Source organism: Anolis sagrei, chromosome 9, assembly GCF_037176765.1.
Source record: "Anolis sagrei isolate rAnoSag1 chromosome 9, rAnoSag1.mat, whole genome shotgun sequence".
In the NCBI taxonomy this organism is placed as follows: Eukaryota; Metazoa; Chordata; class Lepidosauria; order Squamata; family Dactyloidae; genus Anolis; species Anolis sagrei.
This window is the reverse complement of record NC_090029.1, coordinates 261274-283476: the sequence shown is the minus strand read 5'-3', so window position 1 is coordinate 283476 and position 22203 is coordinate 261274. Positions and strand designations below refer to the sequence as shown.

At 46.8% G+C, this 22203-nt stretch overlaps 1 protein-coding gene across 1 annotated transcript in view; it reads left to right on the top strand.

The window, feature by feature from the left end:
• CCDC33 (coiled-coil domain containing 33) overlaps window positions 1–22203 on the top strand; it is a 183742-nt gene that overhangs the window by 20003 nt on the left and 141536 nt on the right. Inside the window, exon 3 of the mRNA XM_067471185.1 lies at window positions 4971–4976. Coding sequence (XP_067327286.1) covers window positions 4971–4976 — 6 coding nt within the window. The remainder of the gene's footprint in view (window positions 1–4970; window positions 4977–22203) is intronic.

Sequence of the window (22203 nt, the reverse complement as noted above, 5' to 3'; positions counted from 1 at the left end):
GAGTAAAAGAAGTGGACAGGCGCCGACCATAGCAGAGGACATCGTTTCTTTATTTATTTCCTGCATTTCTACCCCGCTCTAGCTCATAGAATCCTAGAATCCTAGAGTTGGGAGAGACCTCCTGGGCCATCATCCAGTCCAACCCCATTCTGCCAAGAAGCAGGAATATTGCATTCAAAGCACCCCTGACAGATGGCCATCCAGCCTCAGTTTCAAAGCTTCCAAAGAAGGAGCCTCCACCACACTCCCTCCGGGGCAGAGAGTTCCACTGCTGAACGGCTCTCCCAGTCAGGAAGTTCTTCCTCATGTTCAGATGGAATCTCCTCTCTTGGAGTTTGAACCCATTGCAACTCCGGCCCAGTTTACCTGTCCGAACAGATTCTCCCCTATGAACAATCAAGATTTTTAAGATCGTCTGGAGGGGCCCTGCTCTCGGTCCCACCAGCCTCACAAGTGCGCCTGGTGGGGACGAGGGACAGGGCCTTCTCGGTGGTGGCCCCTCGGCTCTGGAACTCCCTCCCACTGAAGATTAGAACTGCCCCTTCTCTCCTGACTTTTAGAAAACAGGTAAAAACCTGGCTCTGGAAACTGGCTTAGAATCATAGAATCAAAGAGTTGGAAGAGACCTCATGGGCCATCATCCAGTCCAACCCCATTCTGCCAAAAAGCAGGAATGTTGCATTCAGATCACCCCTGACAGATGGCCATCCAGCCTCTGTTGAAAAGCTTCCAAAGAAGGAGCCTCCGCCACATTCCGGGGCAGAGAGTTCCACTGCTGAACGGCTCTCACAGTCAGGAAGTTTTTCCTCATGTTACGGCAGAATCTCCTTTCTTGTAGTTTGAAGCCATTGTTCCATTGCGTCCTCGTCTCCTAATCTCCAGGGAAGCAGAAAGGAAGCTTGTTCCCTCCTCCCTGTGGCTTCCTCTCACATATTTACACATGGCCCTCATCATGTCTCCTCTCTTCTTCAGGCTAAACATGCCCAGATCCTTAAGCCGCTCCTCATAGGGCTTGTTCTCCAGACCCTTGATCTGCTCCCTCCTCCCTGTGGCTTCCTCTCACATATTTATACATGGCTCTCATCATATCTCCTCTCCGCCTTCTCTTCTTCTGACCAATTTGTGTAGCTTGCTGTTGACCTTTGCAGCCTGAAAGACAGTTGCATCTGTCAAGTAGGAAATTTAGGTACCGCTTATGAGGCAAATATAATAATAATAATAATAATAATAATAATAATAATAATAATCTTTATTTATACCCCACCACCATCTCCCTGATGGGACTCGGAGCGGCTTACATGGGGCCAAGCCCAAACAACATATTACATCAAATAAAACCAAACCATGTGTTGCAACTCAGAGTAAGCTTCATCTTGCTTCCAAACACCACCACACAAGAACTGTAGTTTTATAGTTTATTGAGGAAAAAGTCCAAGTCAAAATAGAGAATAAGCATTGCAAAGTTCCAAAGATTTAGGTTAAATGCAGAATATAGTTCCAAAGATCTTCAGGTAAAAACAAGAGGCACAATCTTATAGGCAAAGTTCAAAACAGAGTCCCAGGTACAAGCAATAAAACAATTGCCCCAAGAATCACAATGCAAGAAATCCCAATGCAAGAAAGCGTGCTGCTTTCCAGGCTAAGGTTATTCCATGAAGCTTTCAGGCTAATAAACTACGTTGCACTGATGCTTTCCCTCCATTTGCAAGAAGCCTAAATACCTTTCTAACATGAAAACATTATGCTCTCACCAACATGAAAGCATTGCGATGACCTTTCCCCGAGCTGGCTTCTCGTCTGCCGGCCAGGCAAGATGAACAGGCAAGATGAGCCTGCCGGGTCAGGTCACTATCAAGGCTTTCTGCACTTTCAGTATCAGCGTGGGAAGGACGCAAATGCCTCCCCACCTGTTCGCTATCTCCTTCGTTAAAATTCTTTTCTTCTGAGAACCGCGGTGTTGACTCTGCTGCAATGTCTGTGGGAACCTCAAAAAAAAGACCTAGAAGTAGGCCCAGAGATCTGAGGCACAGAAAAAGAGCCAGGAATCTGAATCCCATCATCTTCAACATCAGAGAACATCTCAGCCACAACACCATGAACAACAACCAACATCATCAAAAAATATGAATACAGTAACAAAATAACATTACAATAAACAATAAACAGAAGCGTTGAGGGGAGCAATAGTGTCGGAAGAGCCAGGTTTTAAGGTTCTTTGTAACTAATTTAACGAAATAATTCCATATATAGCCCTCTCTCTATTTAATTATCAATATCAAGGAGTCTGATGATATTCCTGAATTTAGGGGTCTCTGGGGAGAAGGCTTCAGCGAGCAACATTGGATTTCCACTCCTAATAGAGACAGCAACGCTTTTGCTCCGCTTTGCTCTTGGTCCAAACTGAATTATATCAAATAGGACAGGAGAAAAAATAACATTGTTTGATGGGCTTATTATTGGTATCTGTGTTCTCTCGTGAGCACACTGGACTTCTGGGTGGATGGAAAGCTTGTATTAAAAAAGTCAGAGAAAAAGAGATCGAAGGGAAGAGCATGTTTTTGTGGCAAGTTGATATGAAATTGTGTGCGTTAGGAAGAAATGGACACAAAATAAATATGGTCGTTTGTGGGGCCCTCTAAAAGCTTTAAGACACAACTCAAGTCCACCTAAATCATTGTTTCTCAACCTGGGGGGTCGGGACCCCTGGAGGGGTCACGAGGGGGTGTCAGAGGGGTCGCCAAAGACCATCAGAAAACACAGTATTTTCTGTTGGTCATGAGGATTCTATATAGGAAGTTTGAGCCAATTCTGTCATTGGTGGGGTTCAGAATGCTCTTCGATTGTAGGTGAACTATACATCCCAGTAACTACAACTCACAAGTGTCAATGTTTATCTTCCCCAAACTCCACCTGTGTACACATTTGGGCATATTAAGTATCTGTGCCAAGCTTGGTCCACATCCATCATTGTTTGAGTCCACAGTGCTCTCTGGATGCAGGTGAACTACAACTCCAAAACCCAAGGCCAATGCCCACCAAACCCTTCTAGTGTTTTCTGTTGGTCATGGGAGTCCTGTGTGCCAAGTTTGGTTCAATTCCATCATTGATGGAGTTCAGAAGGCTCTTTGATTGTAGGTGAACTACAAATCCCAGCAACTACAACTCCCAAATGACAAAATCAACCCCAACCCCACCAGTATTAGACTTTGGTGTATTGAGTATTTGTGCCAAATTTGGTCAAGTAAATGAAAATACATCAGATATTTACAGTATAATTGATATCAGTAGCAAAATGAGAGTTATGAAGTAGCAATGGAAATGGTCTTATGGTTGGGGGGTCACCACAACAGGAGGAACTCTATTAAGGGGTCATGGCAAAAGGAAGGTTGAGAACCACTGACCGAAATGGTATTTCCTGGATCAATATGCAAAACTCAAACGGTGCTTTGTTTTCCCCTCTCCCATTTTGCAGTGTATTTCTCTTCTTTTTAATGCTTATGAAATATGTACGTGGATAAAATGCACATGCTTGGGAAAATAACGTTAACAACGAATGAAAATGCAACGTAGTCGAGATTTGCTTTCAGTGGCGTGCCATGTCTGCTACGTCTCGGACCCGCAGGCACGGACTGTCAGACGTATTTGACATTTCTCTCTATCTGGACACCCTTGGATACTTTACGAATCAATCGTCCGCAAAGGAGGTCGTTAGAACAGTAACTGAAATGACAGGTAATTGAGAATTAGGACACAAATAATCCTGTTCACCAGATCGTTGGTATACATATAAGTCACATACAATGCAATTGCAAAATACAATACAATTGTGTAAGTAATGTAAGCGGAATAATATATAATGCAATTGTGTATTGCAGTGTTTCTCAACCTGGGGGTCAGGATCCCAGGGGAGGTCACTAGGGGCTTTCAGAGGGTTTGCCAGAGATCATAGAATCCTAGAGTTGGAAGAGACCTCCTGGGCCATCCTCCAGTCCAACCCCATTCTGCCAAGAAGCAGGAATATTGCATTCAAAGCACCCCTGACAGATGGCCATCCAGCCTCTGTTTCAAAGCTTCCAAAGAAGGAGGGAGCCTCCACCACACTCCGGGGCAGAGAGTTCCACTGCTGAACGGCTCTCACAGTCAAGAAGTTCTTCCTCGTGTTCAGATGGAATCTCCTCTCTTGTAGTTTGAAGCCATTGTTCCATTGCGTCCTAGTCTCCAAGGAAGCAGAAAACAAGCTTGCTCCCTCCTCCTCCCTGTGGCTTCCTCTCACCTATTTATACATGGCTGTCATATCCCCTCTCAGCCTTCTCTTCTTCAGGCTAAACATGCCCAGCTCCTTAAACCGCTCCTCGTAGGGCTTGTTCTCCAGACCCCTGATCTGCTCCCTCCTCCCTGTGGCTTCCTCTCATGTATTTATACATGGCTAACATGTCTCCTCTCAGCCTGCTCTTCTTCAGGCTAAACATGCCCAGCTCCTTAAGCCGCTCCTCATAGGGCTTGTTCTCCAGACCCCTGATCTGCTCCCTCCTCCCTGTGGCTTCCTCTCATGTATTTATACATGGCTAACATGTCTCCTCTCAGCCTTCTCTTCTTCAGGCTAAACATGCCCAGCTCCTTAAGCCGCTCCTCATAGGGCTTGTTCTCCAGACCCCTGATCTGCTCCCTCCTCCCTGTGGCTTCCTCTCATGTATTTATACATGGCTAACATGTCTCCTCTCAGCCTTCTCTTCTTCAGGCTAAACATGCCCAGCTCCTTAAGCCGCTCCTCATAGGGCTTGTTCTCCAGACCCCTGATCTGCTCCCTCCTCCCTGTGGCTTCCTCTCATGTATTTATACATGGCTAACATGTCTCCTCTCAGCCTTCTCTTCTTCAGGCTAAACATGCCCAGCTCCTTAAGCCGCTCCTCATAGGGCTTGTTCTCCAGGCCCTTGATCCTTTGAGTCGCCCTCCTCTGGACACATTCCAGCTTAGAGTCAATATCTCTCTTGAATTGTGGTGCCCAGAATTAGACACACTATTCCAAGTGTGGTCTAACCAAGGCGGAATAGAGCATGGGGAGCAGGACTTCCCTAGATCTAGGCAGTAGGCTCCTCTTGATGCAGGACAACATCCCATTGGCTTTTATTGCCACCACATCACATGTTTAACATGGCTCATGTTTAACTTGTCCATGAGGATCCTCTCACTTCTGCAGGAGTCTCCCGTGTCCCATGCAGCTGTGGACAAGAAGTCTACATAGGGACCCCCAAACGCAGCCGCATTGCCCAGACACGCATCAAGGAACATGAAAGGCACGGCAGACTCCTTCAACCAGAGAAGTCAGCCATAAGAGACCACCTGATGAACCAACCTGGACACAGCATAGTATTACTGGAGAACACAGAAATGCTGGACCACTCTCACAACCACCATGTCAGACTACACAGAGAAGCCATTGACATCCACAAGAAGCATGTGGACAATTTCAACAGAAAGGAGGAAACCATGAAAATGAACAAAATCTGGCTCCCAGTATTAAAAAAATACCAAAATTACAACAGCACAACAACACAGAGGAAACAAACAAGGACATCTAATCACCTCTCAACAAAAGATTGCTCCAGGCTCTGCCAGGCCATCAAATGCTAATCAAGGTGATCAGTTGAAACATTCCCACCTAGCTCCAGCAGACAAGAGTCCTTTGTCCCAGCCTGGACATAATTCCACAGATATATAAACCCTTTTTCCGAGTTCCAACAGAGCTCACTCCCTCTGAGGATGCTTGCCATAGATGCAGGCGAAACGTCAGGAGAGAATGCCTCTAGACCATGGCCATACAGTCCGAAAAAACCTACAACAACCCATCATGCTTGCTGTTTTCCTTGGAAGACGACTGCCAAGATGAGAGCCATGGTTGACCTTCTCTGCCCTTTTGTGGTGGTTGGAGTTACCCGCTCTCCCTCGGCCATAATAAAAGTTCTCAGGGATGGCGTGTTGCTCAGGCCTTTACCTCTCCCCTCTTCTACGGACCACACGGACTAATAAACATCGTGTTCTACGGCTGTTAAGACCCGTAATGGTGCTGTTTAACCCCCGGCCTTTGCCTAATGGGTTGTGAAGCCCGTTCCGAGCTGCCAATCCCTTCCCTCCTCTCATTGTCTTTCATTAAAGGAGGCATCAATCATTAACCGGCCAGAGCAAAGCGGGACGAGAGCAAGTCCGGAGGAAGCAACCTTTGGATTTGGGAGAGCTCTGGAAATAAATAAATAAGATGGGACAAGAGTGGGACCAAAAGGAGATAGGCTAGATTTGGAGTCCCACTGGACGTTCGTCCCACTCAAGGACATTGGACTTCTTTCTTACTTACTTACTTAGGTCAGCGGTTCTCAACCTGGGGGTCGCGGCCCCCTGGGGGGTCGTTTGGCCATTTCAGAGGGGTAGCGAGGCCACCTCCTTAGGCCCCACCCCCAATGCCGCGCCCAGCCGAGGGCTCTCCTCGCGAGGAGTTAGTCATGGGAGTTCTGTGTGCCAAGGTTTGTTCCACTCCATCATTGGTGAAGTTCAGAATGCTCTTTGATTTTAAGTGAATTATAAATCCCAGCAACTACAACTCTGAAATATTGAGGTCTATTTTCCCCAAATCACCACATTGGGGTATATTATTTGTGCTAATTCTGGTCCAGATCTATCATTGTTTGAGTCCACAGTGCTTTCAGGATGTAGGTGAACTACAACTCCAAAACTCAAGGTCAGTGCTCACCAAACCCTTCCAGTATTTTCTGTTGGTCGTGGGAATTCTGTGTACCAAGTTGGTGGAGTTCAGAATGCTCTTTGATTGTAGGTGAACTAGAAATCCCAACAAGTACAACTCTCAAATGACAAAATAAATTCTCCCCAACCCCACCAGTATTTAAATGCGGGCATATTGGGTATTCGTACCAAGTTTGGTCCAGTGAATGAAAATACATCCTGCAGATCAGATATTTACATTACGATTCATAACAGGAGCAACATTTCAGTTATGAAGTAGCAATGAATATAATGTTATGGTTGGGGGTCACCACAACATCAGGAACTGGATTAAGGGGTCACGGCATTAGGAAGGTTGAGAACCACTGACTTAGGTGATCCCTCATATTCCAAGGATGATAGTCCTCCAAGTGTAGTATCCTGGCGGTGGGTCCGTAGGTAATTGTGGAGCCCTACTCTTGACCTGCATCTTCTCCCGCAGTGAGGGCATCGGTTTCCAGACGGAAAGAAGTCCCGGTCGGGGTTGGCTTGATGCACCTTCCTCTTGGAACATTTCTCTCTTTCGCCCTCCATTCATGCCTCTTCAAATTCTGCAGCACTGCTGGTCACAGCTGACCTCCAGCTGGAGCGCTCAAGGGCCAGGGCTCCCCAGTTCTCAGTGTCTATGCCAGAGTTTTCAAGGTTGGCTTTGAGCCCATCTTTAAATCTCTTTTCCTGCCCACCAACATTCCGTTTTCCATTCTTGAATTTGGAATAGAGCAACGGCTTTGGGAGACGGTGGTCAAGCATCCGGACAACGTGGAGTTGATGGAAGAGGAGCATCGCTTCAATGCTGGTGGTCTTTGCTTCTTCCAGCATGCTGACATTTCCCCACCTGTCTTCCCGAGAGATTTGCAAGATTTTCCGGAGGCAGCGCTGATGGAATCGTTCCAGGAGTTGCATGTGACGTCTGTAGACAGTCCATGTCTCGCAGGCGTATAGCAGGAGGGGTTGGGAGGGGAATAGCTTTATAAACAAGCCTCTTGGTCTCCCTACGGATGTCCTGGTCCTCAAACACTCTCTGCTTCATATCTCTTCTTCCAAAGAAGGAGCCTCCACCACACTCTGGGGCAGAGAGTTCCACTGCTGAACGGCTCTCACAGTCAGGAAGTTCTTCCTCATGTTCAGATGGAATCTCCTCTCTTGGAGTTTGAAGCCATTCCCCCATTGCGTCCTAGTCTCTCTCCAGGGAAGCAGAAAGGAAGCTTGCTCCGTCCTCTTCCCTGTGGCTTCCTCTCACATATTTATTATATATGGCTATCATATATCTCCTCTCAGCCTTCTCTTCTTCAGGCTAAACATGCCCAGCTCCTTAAGCCGCTCCTCATAGGGCTTGTTCTCCAGACCCTTGATCCTTTGAGTCACCCTCCTCTGGACACATTCCAGCCTAGAGTCAATATCTCTCTTGAATTGTGGTGCCCAGAATTGGACACAATATTCCAGGTAAAGTGGTCTAACCAAGGCAGAATAGAGCATGGGGAGCAGGACTTCCCTGGATCTAGACACTAGGCTCCTCTTGACGCAGGCCAACATCCCATTGGCTTTTTTATCTGCAGCATCACATTCCTGGCTCATGTTTAACTTCCTCCCCACGAGGACTCCAAGATTTTTTCCACACGTACTGCTCTCGAGCCAGGCCTCATCGTCCCCCATTCTGTCTCTTTGCATTTCCTTTTTCCTGCCAAAGTGGAGTCTCTTGCATTTGTCCCTCTTGAACTTCATTGTGTTAGTTTTGGCCCATCATCTCTCTAATCTGTGGAGATCCCTTTGACTCCTGCTCCTGTCCTCTGGAGTATTGGCTCTCCCTCCCAATTTGGTCCCGTCTGCAAACGTGATGATCCTGCCTTCTAGCCCTTCATCTAAGTCATGAATAAAGATCCTGACCAGGACCGGGCCCAGGGGGGAACCTTGCTTGTGGCCCTCCACTCGTCCCTTCTTTCCAGGATGAAGAGGAGGAAGCCTTGGGGAGAATCACCCTCAGGGTTCGTCCATTTAACCAATTCCAGATCCACCTCACCGTAGTTTTGCCTCGCCCACATTGGACTAGTTTCCTTGCCAGAAGGTCATGGGGGACCTTGTCCAAGAAGGCCTTCCTGACATCCAGACACACTCCAAAGGTGTCCACCTTCTGCAAGGCAATGCAACACTTCGCAACTCTCCTGTTTCCCAAGTGGAAGAAGCATGCTCCGGTGGCTTTGAGATTCTGCCCCATTCCCCTAATTCACCCGCCCTCCCATCACCAGACTTCCTATCCTTTTTTTGCCCTGACCTCCAAGAACTTTGGAGGAATTGAACTTAGTTGAAAGAGGTTCCCCGTCCCTTGGAGAAGAGGTTGTAAACAAGTCTATATCCCTGCCGGGTGCTTGTTGGGACTTTGGCCTGGCTTTGAACTTTGGCCGGTTGTTTTCTTCCTTGCAACGTAAAAATAAACCATTTTGGTTTGGAGCAAAGACTCCTCCGCTCCTCCTGTGTCCCGTGACCGGGAGAGACACGTGGAGATAATTGTTAGCTGAATTTATCACAACAGGATCAAAACAGGCTGCACTGAGCAATCCCAGCCATCATCATAATAATAATAATAATAATAATAATATCCACTACAACAGCCGGCAGAGTGTCTGCTGTGGATTCATCTTGTTGTGTTTCTGATAATAATAATAATAATAATAATAATAATAATAATATAATTTTGGACACAGGCAGAACTGGACAATTTGGACAGAAAACCTAGAGAACTCATGACCAAACCAAAGTCACAACATCTGTTATAGAACTCCAGTATGCCGATGATAATGTCATCTGTGCACATTCTGAAGAAGACCGACAAGCCACTCTAAACACCTTCGCAGAAGTATACAAGAAGCTCGGCTTGTCATTGAACATCGAGAAAACCAACGTGCTTTTCCAACAGTCACCGGTCAATCCCTCTCCAATGCCAGAAATACAACTTAATGTTGTAACATTAGAAAATGTTGACCATTTCTGCTCCCTTGGCAGGCACCTCTCCACAAAAGTCAACATCGACACCGAAATACAATACCACCTGAGATCTGCGAGTGCAGCATTTTTCCGAATGAAGCAGAGAGTGTTTCAGGACCGGGACATCCGTAGGGAGACCAAGGTGCTTGTTTATAAAGCCATTCCCCTCCCAACCCTGCTCTACGCCTGCAAAACGTGGACTGTCTACAGACGTCACATGCAACTCCTGGAACGATTCCCTCAGCGCTGCCTCTGGAAAATCCTGTGAATCTCTTGGGAAGACAAGCGGGGAAACGTCAGCGTGCTGGAAGAAGCAAAGACCACCAGCATTGAAGCGATGCTCCTCTGCCATCAACTCCGCTGGACCGGCCACACTGTCCGAATGCCTGACCACCGTCTCCCAAAGCAGTTGCTCTACACCGAACTCAAGAAGGGAAAACGTAATGTTGGTGGACAGGAAAAGAGATTGAAAGATGGGCTCAAAGCCAACCTTAAAAACACTGGCATTGACACTGAGAACTGGGAAGCCCTGACCCTTGAGCACTCCAGCTGGAGGTCAGCTGTGACCAGCAGTGCTGCAGAGTTCGAGGAGGCACAAGTGGAGGGTGAAAGAGGGAAATGTGCCAAGAGGAAGGCGTGTCTGGAAACGGATGCCCTCACTGCGGGAGAAGATGCGGGTCAAGAACAGGGCTCCACAGTCACTTACGGACCCACCACCAAAACACTGACCCTGGAGGACCACCCTACTTGGACTATGAGGGATCGCCTAAGTAAGTAAAGTCTACTTATGTGAAAGGGTGCCTCAAGGAAGAGGGAGAAGGCTTGCTTTCTGCTGCCCAAGAAACTAGGACTCAGTGGAGCCATGGCTTCAAATTACAGGGAAGGAGATTCCACCTGAAGGTTAAGAAGAGCTTCCTGACTGTAGGAGCTGTTTAGCAGTGGAACTCTCTGCCTTGGAGTGTGGTGGAAACTCCTCCCTTGGGAAGTTTTAATCAGAGGCTGGATGGCCATCTGTTCAGGATACTTGGATTGTATTGTCGAAGGCTTTCATGGCCGGAATCACTGGGTTGTTGTAGGTATTTTTGGGCTATATGGCCATGTTCTAGAGGCATTCTCTCCTGACGTTTCACCTGCATCTATGGCAAGCATCCTCAGAGGTAGTGAGGTCTGTTGGAACTAGGAAAAAGGGTTTATATATCTGGGGAATGACCAGGGTGGGGCAAAGGACTCTTGTCTGCTGGAGCGAGATATGAATGTTTCAACTGACCACCTTGATTAGCATTCTGATTGCCTGGCAGTGCCTGGGGCAATCTTTTGTTGAGAGGTGATTAGATGTGCCTGATTGTTTCCTCTCTGTTGTTTTGCTGTTGTAATTTTTGAGTTTTTTAATACTGGGATTGTGTTCATTTTCATGGTTTTCTCCTTTCTGTTGCAATTGTCCACATCCTTCTTGTGGATTTCAGTGGCTTCTCTGTGTAGCCTGACACGGTGGTTGTGAGAGTGGTCCAGCATTTCTGTGTTCTCAAATAAAGGACATCTAATCACCTCTCAACAAAAGTTTGCTCCAGGCACTGTCAGGCCATTATATGCTAATCAAGGTGGTCAGCTGAAACATTCACCCCTAGCTCCAGCAGACAAGAGTCCTTTGTCCCACCCTGGTCATTCCACAGATATATAAACCCTTTTTCCTACTTCCAACAGACCTCACTACCTCTGAGGATGCTTGCCATAGATGCAGGCGAAACGTCAGGAGAGAATGCCTCTAGAACATGGCCATATAGCCCGGAAAAACCTACAACAACCCAATGATTCCGGCCATGAAAGCCTTCGACAATACATTCACACCTGGCTCCAGCAGAAATTGTCCAAATGTTTTGATGGTGCTTTTCCTGCATGGCAGGGGTTGGACTAGATGGCCCATGTGGTCTCTTCCAAGTCTCTTATCCTTAGAGGCCACTGATCTCCAAATATTACTGATTTGAAGGACCTGGACAGCCACCTTTCCCCCCTTCCAGCTTTATTCCAGCCTCCTTTTCCATCAATGGATGCGTCCAGAAATATTGCATTGAGGACACTTTTATGAGATTGGAGAGCCTGGATTGTTTAGGGTTTTTTTTTTTGCAGACAAAAGAAAATGATATAATCAGGGGTGGGGGTGCTTGGGGGCTTTGGAAATGCTCAAAACTAAGACTGGGGGCTCCTTGAAGCCTTGAAGGGGCAGGTCTCAGAGCCCCTTCTTTCCCGTTCCTGCCACGGATGGGCTCCTTCCTCATTTATTTTCCTCTCTTTAGCCCGAGCAAGGGGGTCTCCATCTTGTTTTAGGGGCGTCCGGGGAGCCATTGAATCAGGGAAAGCTTACACTGCGCTCAGTTCATCTTCATACGGCCAAGCCCACGATTATTTTACGAGGTCTCTGGAGAAGGATAAAAAGCTCCTGTCTTCCAACAATGGATTGTATATCACAGGAGGGAGGAAGCACCGTCGCAGGAACTGCATTAAACACCGCCGTTTACACCCTGCATGCAGTTGTATTGCATTTTTAAACAAACAGACAGACAAAACACAGAGTTTGCAAGCTTGGTAGTGGATTAGATGTCCTTTGAGCAGTCTCTGTCCCCTTGGAGTGCCTCTGGTGTTGCCGCAAGGAGGTCCTCCCTTGTGCATCATGTGGAAGAAGGGCTCAGGGTGCATTGCAGCAGATGGTCAGTAGTTGGCTCTTCTCCGCACTCGCATGCCGAGGATTCCACTTTGTGGCCCCATTTCTGAAGGTTGGCTCTGCATCTCGTGGTGCCCGAGCGCAGTCTCTTCAGCGCCTTCCAAGTCACCCCGTCTTCTGTGTGTTTCTCATTTGGTTTCAGCCATTGATTGAGGTTCTGGGTTTGAGCCTGCCACTTTTGGACTCTCGCTTGCTGAGGTGTTCCAGCAAGTGTCTCTGTAGATCTTAGAAAACTATTTCTAGATTGAAGTCGTTGACGTGCTGGCTGATACCCAAACAAGGGATGAGCTGGAGATGTCTCTGCCTTGGTCCTTTCACTATTGGCTGCTCCTTCCCTGCGGATGTCAGGTGGTGCAATACCGGCTAAGCAGTGTAATTTCTCCAGTGGTGTAGGGCGCAGACACTCCATGTCTCATTCAGAGCCACATCCACTGTTTTAGTGTGGTGAGATGTGTTCCACACTGGGCATGCATACTCAGCAGCAGAGTAGCACAGCGCAAGGGCAGATGTCTTCACTGTGTCTGGTTGTGATCCCCAGGTTGTGCCAGTCAGCTTTCATATGATGTTGTTTCTAGCGCCCACTTTTTGCTTGATGTTCAGGCAGGGCTTCCTGTAGATCAGAGCACGGTCCAGAGTGACTCCTCCCAGGTATTTGTGTGCGCTGCAATGCTCCCGTGGGATTCCTTCCCAGGTGATCCTCAGAGCTCGGGATGCTTGTCTGTTCTTAAGGTGAAAGGCACATTTCTGTGTATTGTCGAAGGCTTTCATGGCCGGAATCACTGGGTTGTTGTAGGTTTTTCCGGGCTATATGGCCATGTTCTAGAGGCATTCTCTCCTGACGTTTCGCCTGCATCTATGGCAAGCATCCTCAGAGGTAGTGAGGTCTGTTGGAACTAGGAAAATGGGTATATATATTTGTGGAATGGCCAGGGTGGGGCAAAGGACTCTTGTCTGCTGGAGCTAGGTGTGAATGTCTCAACTGACCACCTTGATTAGCATATAATGGCCTGACCATGCCTGGAGCAAACTTTGGTTGAGAGGTGATTAGATGTTCTTTATTTGAGAACACAGAAATGCTGGACCACTCTCACAACCACCATGTCAGGCTACACAGAGAAGCCATTGAAATCCACAAGAAGCATGTGGACAATTTCAACAGAAAGGAGGAAAGCATGAAAATGAACAAAATCTGGCTACCAGTATTAAAAAACTCTAAAATTAGAACAGCACAACAACAGAGAGGAACAAACGAGGACATCTAATCACCTCTCAACAAAAGATTGCTCCAGGCACTGTCAGGTCATTATATGCTAATCAAGGTGGTCAGTTGAAACATTCCCACCTAGCTCCAGCAGACAAGAGTCCTTTGTCCCATGATGCCAAATAGGGGACGAGGAGCCGTGATCGGCTGTCACGTGGTCCTGTTACAGATGGAAAAATGTGATGCCTGGGTTCTTGCAGTTATGGCGATCTGACCAAGCCCGATTGTCTGAAGGGAGCAGACCATTCCGAATCCGTGCCCAAGCCTACTTCCTACGACTCTGTAGAGATCTGATCCATATAAACCTGACCAGTAAGGCTCCTGATGCAATCCTTTCCCCCCTAAAAAGTGAGGTAATAATAATGCCAGGCTCAGAACCTTGGTGCAGTTGATGTCACAACCATCGGTCTGTGATGGAGTTACAACCCAGAAACTCACCTGCAACCCCAAAAGTCAGCGAGAAAGCCTCGTTCCCAGGTGAATCCTCCCTGCTCCTCTGTGATGGAGGACGCGCTCTTCCCTTTCAAAGTCCAGAAAGCAATGCTCGTTTCCAGAGCTGGAACTGGACGTTGTTCCAAACCAGCAGAAGGAGGGTTTCTGGAGGGAATCGCCCACAAATAGTTTGTAGGAATTGTCCAAAGACATGGCCAATGAAACGGACGAGGAGCCCCTGACGCCCGAGGTGAGTTCCTTCAAGGCCCCAGATTATTACGGACCAGGGGGATTGTCTACATGGGCGAAGTATATTGCATAATCCATAATGTTCCCGAGGATTCAAATCTAAATTACCGTATTATTAGTGTTTCTCAACCTTCTTCATGCCGCGACCCCTTAGTAGAGTTCCTCATGTTGTGGTGACCCCCAACCATCACATTATTTTCGTTGCTACTTCACAACTCTAGTTTTGCTCCTGTTATGAATCGTCATGTAAATTTATGATAAGCAGGATGTATGTTCATTCCATGTACCAAATTGGGCACAAATACCCAATAAGCTCAAATCTGAATACTGGTGGGATTGAGGGGGTGATTTTGTCATTTGGGAGTTGTAGTTGCTGGGATTTATAGTTCACCTACAATCAAAGAGCATTCTGAATCTCCGCCAATGATGGAATTGAACCAAACTTTGCACTCAGCACTCCCATGACCAACAGAAAATACGGGAAGGGTTTGATGGGCACTGACCTTGAGTTTGGGAGTTGTAGTTCACCTACACTCAAAGAGCACTGTAGACTCAAACAATGATGGATCTGGACCAAACTTGGCACAGATACTCAATATGCCCAAATGTAAATACTAGTGGAGTTTGGGGAAAACAGACCTTGACATTTGGGAGTTGTCGTTGTGGGGAGTTATAGTTCATCTACAATTAAAGAGCATTCTGAACCCCACGAATGATAGAATTGCACCTCAATTCCCACACAGAGACCTCCTTGACCAACAGAGAATACTGTTTTCTGATTGTCTTTGGTGACCCCACCGCCGCCACCTCATGACTGACCCCCCGAGGGGTCCCGACCCCCAGGTTGAGAAACACTGCCGTATATACTCGAGTATAAGCCGAGCCGAATATAAGCCGAGGGACATAATTTTGAGTACTCGAGTATAAGCCAAGGGTGGGAAATGCAGCATTTATGGGTCAATTTCAAAATAAAAATAGATACCAATTAAATTACATTAATTGAGGCATCAGTTGGTTAAATGTTTTTAAATATTTACATAAAACTGTAATTCAACATAAGACTGTCCAACTCTGATTCAACCATTACTCTAACCTTCTTCAATGTAAATAATATGCTTACGTAGCCTTCCAATAATAATAAATAGAGTAAAATAATAATAATAGTAATAATAATAATAATAATAATAATAGAGTAAAATTGTGCCGTCCCCCCAGACGATATAAAACATAAAACCGCGACGTGCTTTTCTCTATATCTGAGTGAACTGCAGGTGTCTATATTGAGAAGCTTGAGATACTCAGCAACTGAGACTACTCAGTCCCCCAGGACTAAAATTGCATTTCCCATGCTTATAAGTGCTTAGCAAAAGGGACTGGGCTTAGCACAGCGGGTTAAACCGCTTCGTTGCAGAAAATCAAAAGGTTGACAGTCCAACTCCGGGTCGGAGTGAGGAGTTGACCATCAGCTCCAGCTTCTGCTCACCTAGCAGATGGAAAGCAGAAATGTGAGTAGATAAATAGGTACCGCTTTAAGCAAGGAGGCAATAAAGGTGCCCATAAGGACATTGGGAGGATGTCTACGGAAGTTGGAGTGACAGCTCCCCGCTGTGGCTTAAGCGGCTGAGGGGGAAAAGCAAAGGGTCTGAGGCTCTTCGGAATGGTGGGAGTTGGAGTCCAAAACCCCCGGAGGGAGGGCCCAAGTTTGCCCATGCCTCGTGTAGATGCACCCCAGGAACTCTATCAAGTCTAGAGAACTGAGGATTGCTTTTTCCATTTGTTTTGTCTTCGGGATCCTGTGGCGGCAGAAAAAGTCAGAGAGCGCTCGGCACCGTATTCGAAACCCATTCAGTCTGTTTGCCTGGGGAACCAAGAAGGTAGGTCCAAAGTAGAGTCAAAGCAAACATAAGATCGTATTGTCAAAGGCTTTCATGGCCAGAACCACTGGGTTGCTGTGAGTTTTCCGAGCTGCCTGGCCATGTCCAGAAGCATTCTCTCCTGACTTTTCGCCCACATCTATGGAAGGCATCCTCAGAGATTGTGAGGTCTGTTGTAAACTTGGAAAATTGGGGTTTATATATCTGTGGAGCCCCCAGTGGTGCAGTGGGTTAAACCACTGAGCTGCTGAGCTTGTTAACCAAAAAGGTCGCAGGTTCAAATCCGGGGAGCGGCATGAGCTTCCGCTGTCAGCCCCAGTTTCTGCCAACCTAGCAGATCAAAAACATGTACATGTGAGTAGATCAATAGATACCGCTCTGACAGGAAGGTAACAGCGCTCCATGCAGTCATGCCAGCCAAATGACCTTGGAGGTGTCTATGGACAATGCCGGCTCTTCGGCTTGGAAATGGAGACAAGCACCACACCCCATAATAAATAATATATAATAATATATTATTATTGATAATAATATTTATTTATTATTTACCGCTTTTCTCTTCCGCCCTTCTTCTCACCCCGCAGGAAACTCAGGGTGGATTACAGTGTACACATATATGGCAAACATTCCGTGCCAATTTTGACATGCAACATATACAGACATACACAGAGGCTATTTAACTTTTTTTGGCCGCCAGGGGAGCTGTCGCTTTCCTCGTCCATCTGCGACGCTGATGAAGCACTTCCGCATTCCCCGCATGCTTCCCCGCTGGAATGCTTTGCTGGAGTCTTCTTTATGGCCTCATAAATCAGTTAATTTGGCCTCCCCACACTTTTTAAGGTGGTGCCTAATTTTCCTACTTGACAGATGCAACTGTCTTTCGGGTTGCAAAGGTCGACAACAGGATACACACAATTGGTTGGAAACCCACTCCAACCTGGGCTGGCTTCGAACTCATGACCTTCTGGTCAGAGTGATCTTAATGCAGCTGACACTCAGCCAGCTGCGCCACAGCCATTCCACAGATATATAAACCCATTGTCCTAATTCCAACAGACCTCACTACCTCTGAGGATGCTTGCCATAGATGCAGGCGAAACGTCAGGAGAGAATGCCTCTAGAACATGGCTCTATAGCCCGAAAAAACCCACAAGAACCTAGTGATTCCAGCCATGAAAGCCTTCGACAACACATTCCTCCTTTCTGTTGAAATTGTCCACATGCTTCTTGTGTATTTCAATGGCTTCTCTGTGTAGTCTGACATGGTGGTTGTGAGAGTGGTCCAGCATTTCTGTCTCCTTAAATACTATGCTGTGTCCAGGTTGGTTCATCAGGTGCTCTGCTATGGCTGACTTCTCTGGTTGAAGGAGTCTGCAGTGCCTTTCGTGTTCCTTGATGCGTGTCTGGGCAATGTGGCTGTGTTTGGTGGTCCCTCTGTAGACTTCTTGTCCACAGCTGCATGGGATACAATGGTAGACTCCTGCAGAGGTGAGAGGATCCCTCTTGTCCTTTGCTGAACGGAGCATTTGTTGGACTTTCTTGGTGGGTCTGGAGATAGTTTGTATGTTGTGGTTCCTCATCAGCTTCCCTCTGTGGTCAGTGGTTCCCTTGATGTATGGCAGGGACACTTTTCCTCTGGGTGGATCTCCGTCTTGACTCTCGTGGGTTATGGGAGAAGCAGTGGGCGGGGTCATGCAAATTCCGCATCAATGGAGAGAGTAAGGAACACTGAGGTGCCTGTGGTGGAGGAAATACAGAAAAGCTAGGATGAAATTGTCCCCCTATGAGAGCCTTAACTTGAGTGGTGGGCAGTGTGGTGTTTGTGGAGAACATTGACAGGGGACTTGGGCATGTTCTCGGTGCCCTCTATCACCTGGCGTGTCATTGGAGGGAGGGCCATGGGTGGCTCCTGAGCTGTGGGAGCTAGAGCTGTTTGTGGTGACAGGAGTTTGTCTGTGTAAGTAGGCACCCCAGCCACACACACTCATACGTATTTTCATTTTTATTATATGTTATTTATTTATCATGTCATCACCAACCATACCATTGTATTACATTTCTAACAGAACAGAACAAACAAACAGATTTTTAAAAAACCCACAGATTTTGCAAACTTGGTAGTGGATTAAATGCCCTTTGCCCAGTCTCCGTCCCCTTGGAGTGCCTCTGGTGTTGCTGCAAGAAGGTCCTCCATTGTGCATCATGTGGCAGGCCTCAGGGTGCATTGCAACAGGTGGTCAGTGGTTTGCTCTTCTCCACACTCGCATGTCGAGGATTCTACTTTGTAGCTGCATTTCTGAAGGTTGGCTCTGCATCTGGTGGTGCCAGAGCGCAGTCTGTTCAGCACCTTCCAAGTCGCCCCATCTTCTGTGTGCCCAGGGGGGGGGAGTCTCTCATTTGGTATCAGCCATTGGTTGAGGGTCTGGGTTTGAGCCTGCCACTTTTGGACACTCGCTTGCTGAGGTGTTCCAGCGAGTGTCTCTCTGTAGATCTTAGAAAACTATTTCTTGATTTAAGTCGTTGACGTGCTGGCTGATACCCAAACAGGGGATGAGTGGAGATGCCTCTGCCTTGGTCCTTTCACTATTGGCTGCTCCTTCCCAGCGGATGTCAGGTGGTGTAGTTTCTCCCATGGTGTAGGGCACAGACACCCCATGAGAATGTGGCATGTCTCATGAAGAGCCACATCCACTGTTTTAGTGTGGTGAGATGTGTTCCACACTGGGCATGCGTACTCCACCTAAACATGAGGAAGAACTTCCTAACTGTGAGAGCCGTTCAGCAGTGGAACTCTCTGCCCCGGAGAGAGTGTGGTGGAGGCTCCTTCTTTGGAAGCTTTTAAACGGAAGCTGGATGGCCATCTGTCGGGGGTGATTTGAATGCAATATTCCTGCTTCTTGGCAGAATGGGGTTGGACTGGATGATGGCCCAGGAGGTCTCTTCCAACTCTTTGATTCTATGATTCTATGATTCTAATGTATTGCCGAAGGCATTCATGACCGGAATCACTTTGTTGTTGTAAGTTTTTTGGGCTGTATGGCCATGTTCCAGAAGCATTCTCTCCTGACGTTTTGCCTGCATCCGCAATACAAAAAATTTACAACCAACCCAGTGTTTCTGTGTCCTTTCTGACTTTTGCTGCCTCTAAGGAGAACCTTGATTTATATTGACTGTTTATGATGCTACTGTTTTAATTGTTTTAAATGTTTTATGATGTTTGTAAGCCTCACCGAGTCCTTCGGGAGATGTTAGCGGGGTACAAATAATGATAATAATAATAATAATAATAATAATAATAATAATAATAATTGAATTTTGCTATTGTTAACCACTCTGAGTCACCCGAGGGCTGAGAAGAGTGGTATACAAATATAGTAAACAAACAAACAAACAAACAAACAAACAAACCTCTGAGAAGGTGTTCTTGGAGATGGTTGGCCATATGAGAAATATGCTTCTCTACCAGGGTTTCTCAACCTTCCTAATGCTGCAACCCCTTAGTACAGTCCCTCATGTTATGGTGACTGCCAACCATCACATTGTTTTTGATGCTACTTCACCACTGTAATTTTGCTACTGTTATGAATTGTAATGTCAGTATCCGATATGCAGGATGTATTTACATTCAGTGGACCAAATTTGGCACAAATACCCAATACGTCCACATTTTAAGGCTGGGCAAGGGGGTGATTTTGTCATTTGGGAGTTGTAGTTGCTAGGATTTATAGTTCACCTATAATCAAATGAACTCCACCAGCGATGGATTTGAACCTAATTTACCACACAGAATTCCCACGACCAACTGAAAACTCTGGAAGGGTTTGGTGGGTATTGACCTTGAGTTTGGGAGTTGTAGTTCACCTATTTCTGCCAACCTAGCAGTTCGAAAACATGCAAATGCAAACATGAGTAGATCAATAGGTACCAATCCGGCAGGAAGGTAATGGCGCTCCATGCGGTCATGCTGGCCACATGACCTTGGAGGTGTCTATGGACAACGCTGGCTCTTCGGCTTAGAAATGGAGATGAGCACCACACCCCAGAGTGAGACACAACTGGACTAAATGTCAGGGGACAACCTCTACCTAACCTTTACTAGTTCACCTATATCCAGAGAGCACTGTGGACTCACGCAATGGTGGATCTGGACCAAACTTGGCACAAATACTCAATATGCGCAAATGTGAACACTGGTGGAGCTTGGGGAAAACAGACCTTGACTTTTGGGAGTTGTTGCTGGGATTTGTAGTTCACTACAATCAAAGAACATTCTAAACTCCACCAACGATAAAATTGGCTCAGACTTCCTACATGGAATCCCCATGACCATTAGATAATTTCTGATGTTCTTTGGCGACCCCTCTGACACCCCTTCGCAACCCCTTCAGGGGTCCCGACCCCCAGGTTGAGAAACACTGGTTTTAGCCTTCCAACTACTGCGACTCCAAGTTTCCTCCTGAAAGAACTATCCAAGGTGCTGAAACGTACCCCTCTCCAATATGTATCGTACCTTGGATAGTTCACTGAAACCTTGGGGTAAAACCTAATGTGGATTCATATTGGGATCTGGGTCGCATCTAGAATGGATGCAGTTTGGCTCCCCTTTAGCCGCCATGGGTCAGGGAGCTCTAGTTTGTTGAGGGGCACCAAGATCCTTGGGCAGTGAAGACTCAAGACTTTGTAAAACTACAACTCCCAGAATTCCATAGCACTGAGGAAAGGCAGTTAAGGTAGACTCAAGCTACTTTAATTCCACAGTGTAGATGCACCCTGGGTTTGGGTGCAGGGACTCAGCGAATGACCATTTATGGCAGCATTTCTCAACCTGGGGGTCGGGACCCCTGGGGGGGGCCGTGTGGGGTGTCAGAGGGGTCACCAAAGACCATCAGAAAGTAATATTTTCTGTTGGTCATGGGGGTTCTGTGTGGGACATTTCGCCCAATTCTGTCGGTGGGGTTCAGAGTGCTTTTTGATTGTAGGTAAACTATAAATCCCAGCAACTACAACTCCCAAATGTCAAGGTCTATTTTCTCTAAACTCTACCAGTGTTCACATTTGGGCATATTGAGCTCTCATGCCACAATTGGTCCAGATTTATCATTGTTTGAGTTCACAGTGATCTCTGGATGTAGGTGAACTACAACTCCCAAACTCAAGGTCCCAAATGTCTATTTTCCTCAAACTCTACCAGTGTTCGCATTTGGCCATATTGAGCATTCGTGCCAAGTTTGGTCCAGATCCATTGGTGTTTGGATACACAGTGCTCGCTGGATGTAGGTGAACTACAACTCCAAAACTCAAGATCAATGTCCACCTAAACCTTCCAGTATTTTCTTTTGGTCATGGGAGTTCTGTGTGCCAAGTTTGGTTCCATTCCATCGTTGGTGGAGTTCAGAATGCTCTTTGATTGTAGGTGAACTAGAAATTCCTGCAGTTACAACTCCCAAATGACAAAATCAATTCCCCCGCAACCCTACCAGTATTCAAATTTGGGCATATCGTGTATTTGTGCCAAATTTGGTCCAGTGAATTAAAATAGACCTGCATATGAGATATTTGCTTGACGATCCATAATAGTAGCAAAATTACAGTTATGAAGAAGCGAATGAAAGTAATGTGATGGTTGGGGGTCACCACCCCATGAGGAACGGTATGAAGGGGTCACGGAATTAGGAAGGTTGAGGACCACTGATCTATGGACTCTGACTGGTGGTAGATCCAATCTGCTTTCCCACCTGAGGGTCTCCTTCCAAAGCCAAGGCAAGAGTTAAAATCTCTCTCTCTCTCTCTCTCTCTTTTTCCCTCCTTGACTTGCAAATGAAGGAAGGGACGGAGACCCTTTCAATCATCTTTTCATTAGCGCCTCATCTGGCTCCATCGACCCGGCCTGGTCCCCAAGAGCTTTGCAAGGGGGTCTCGC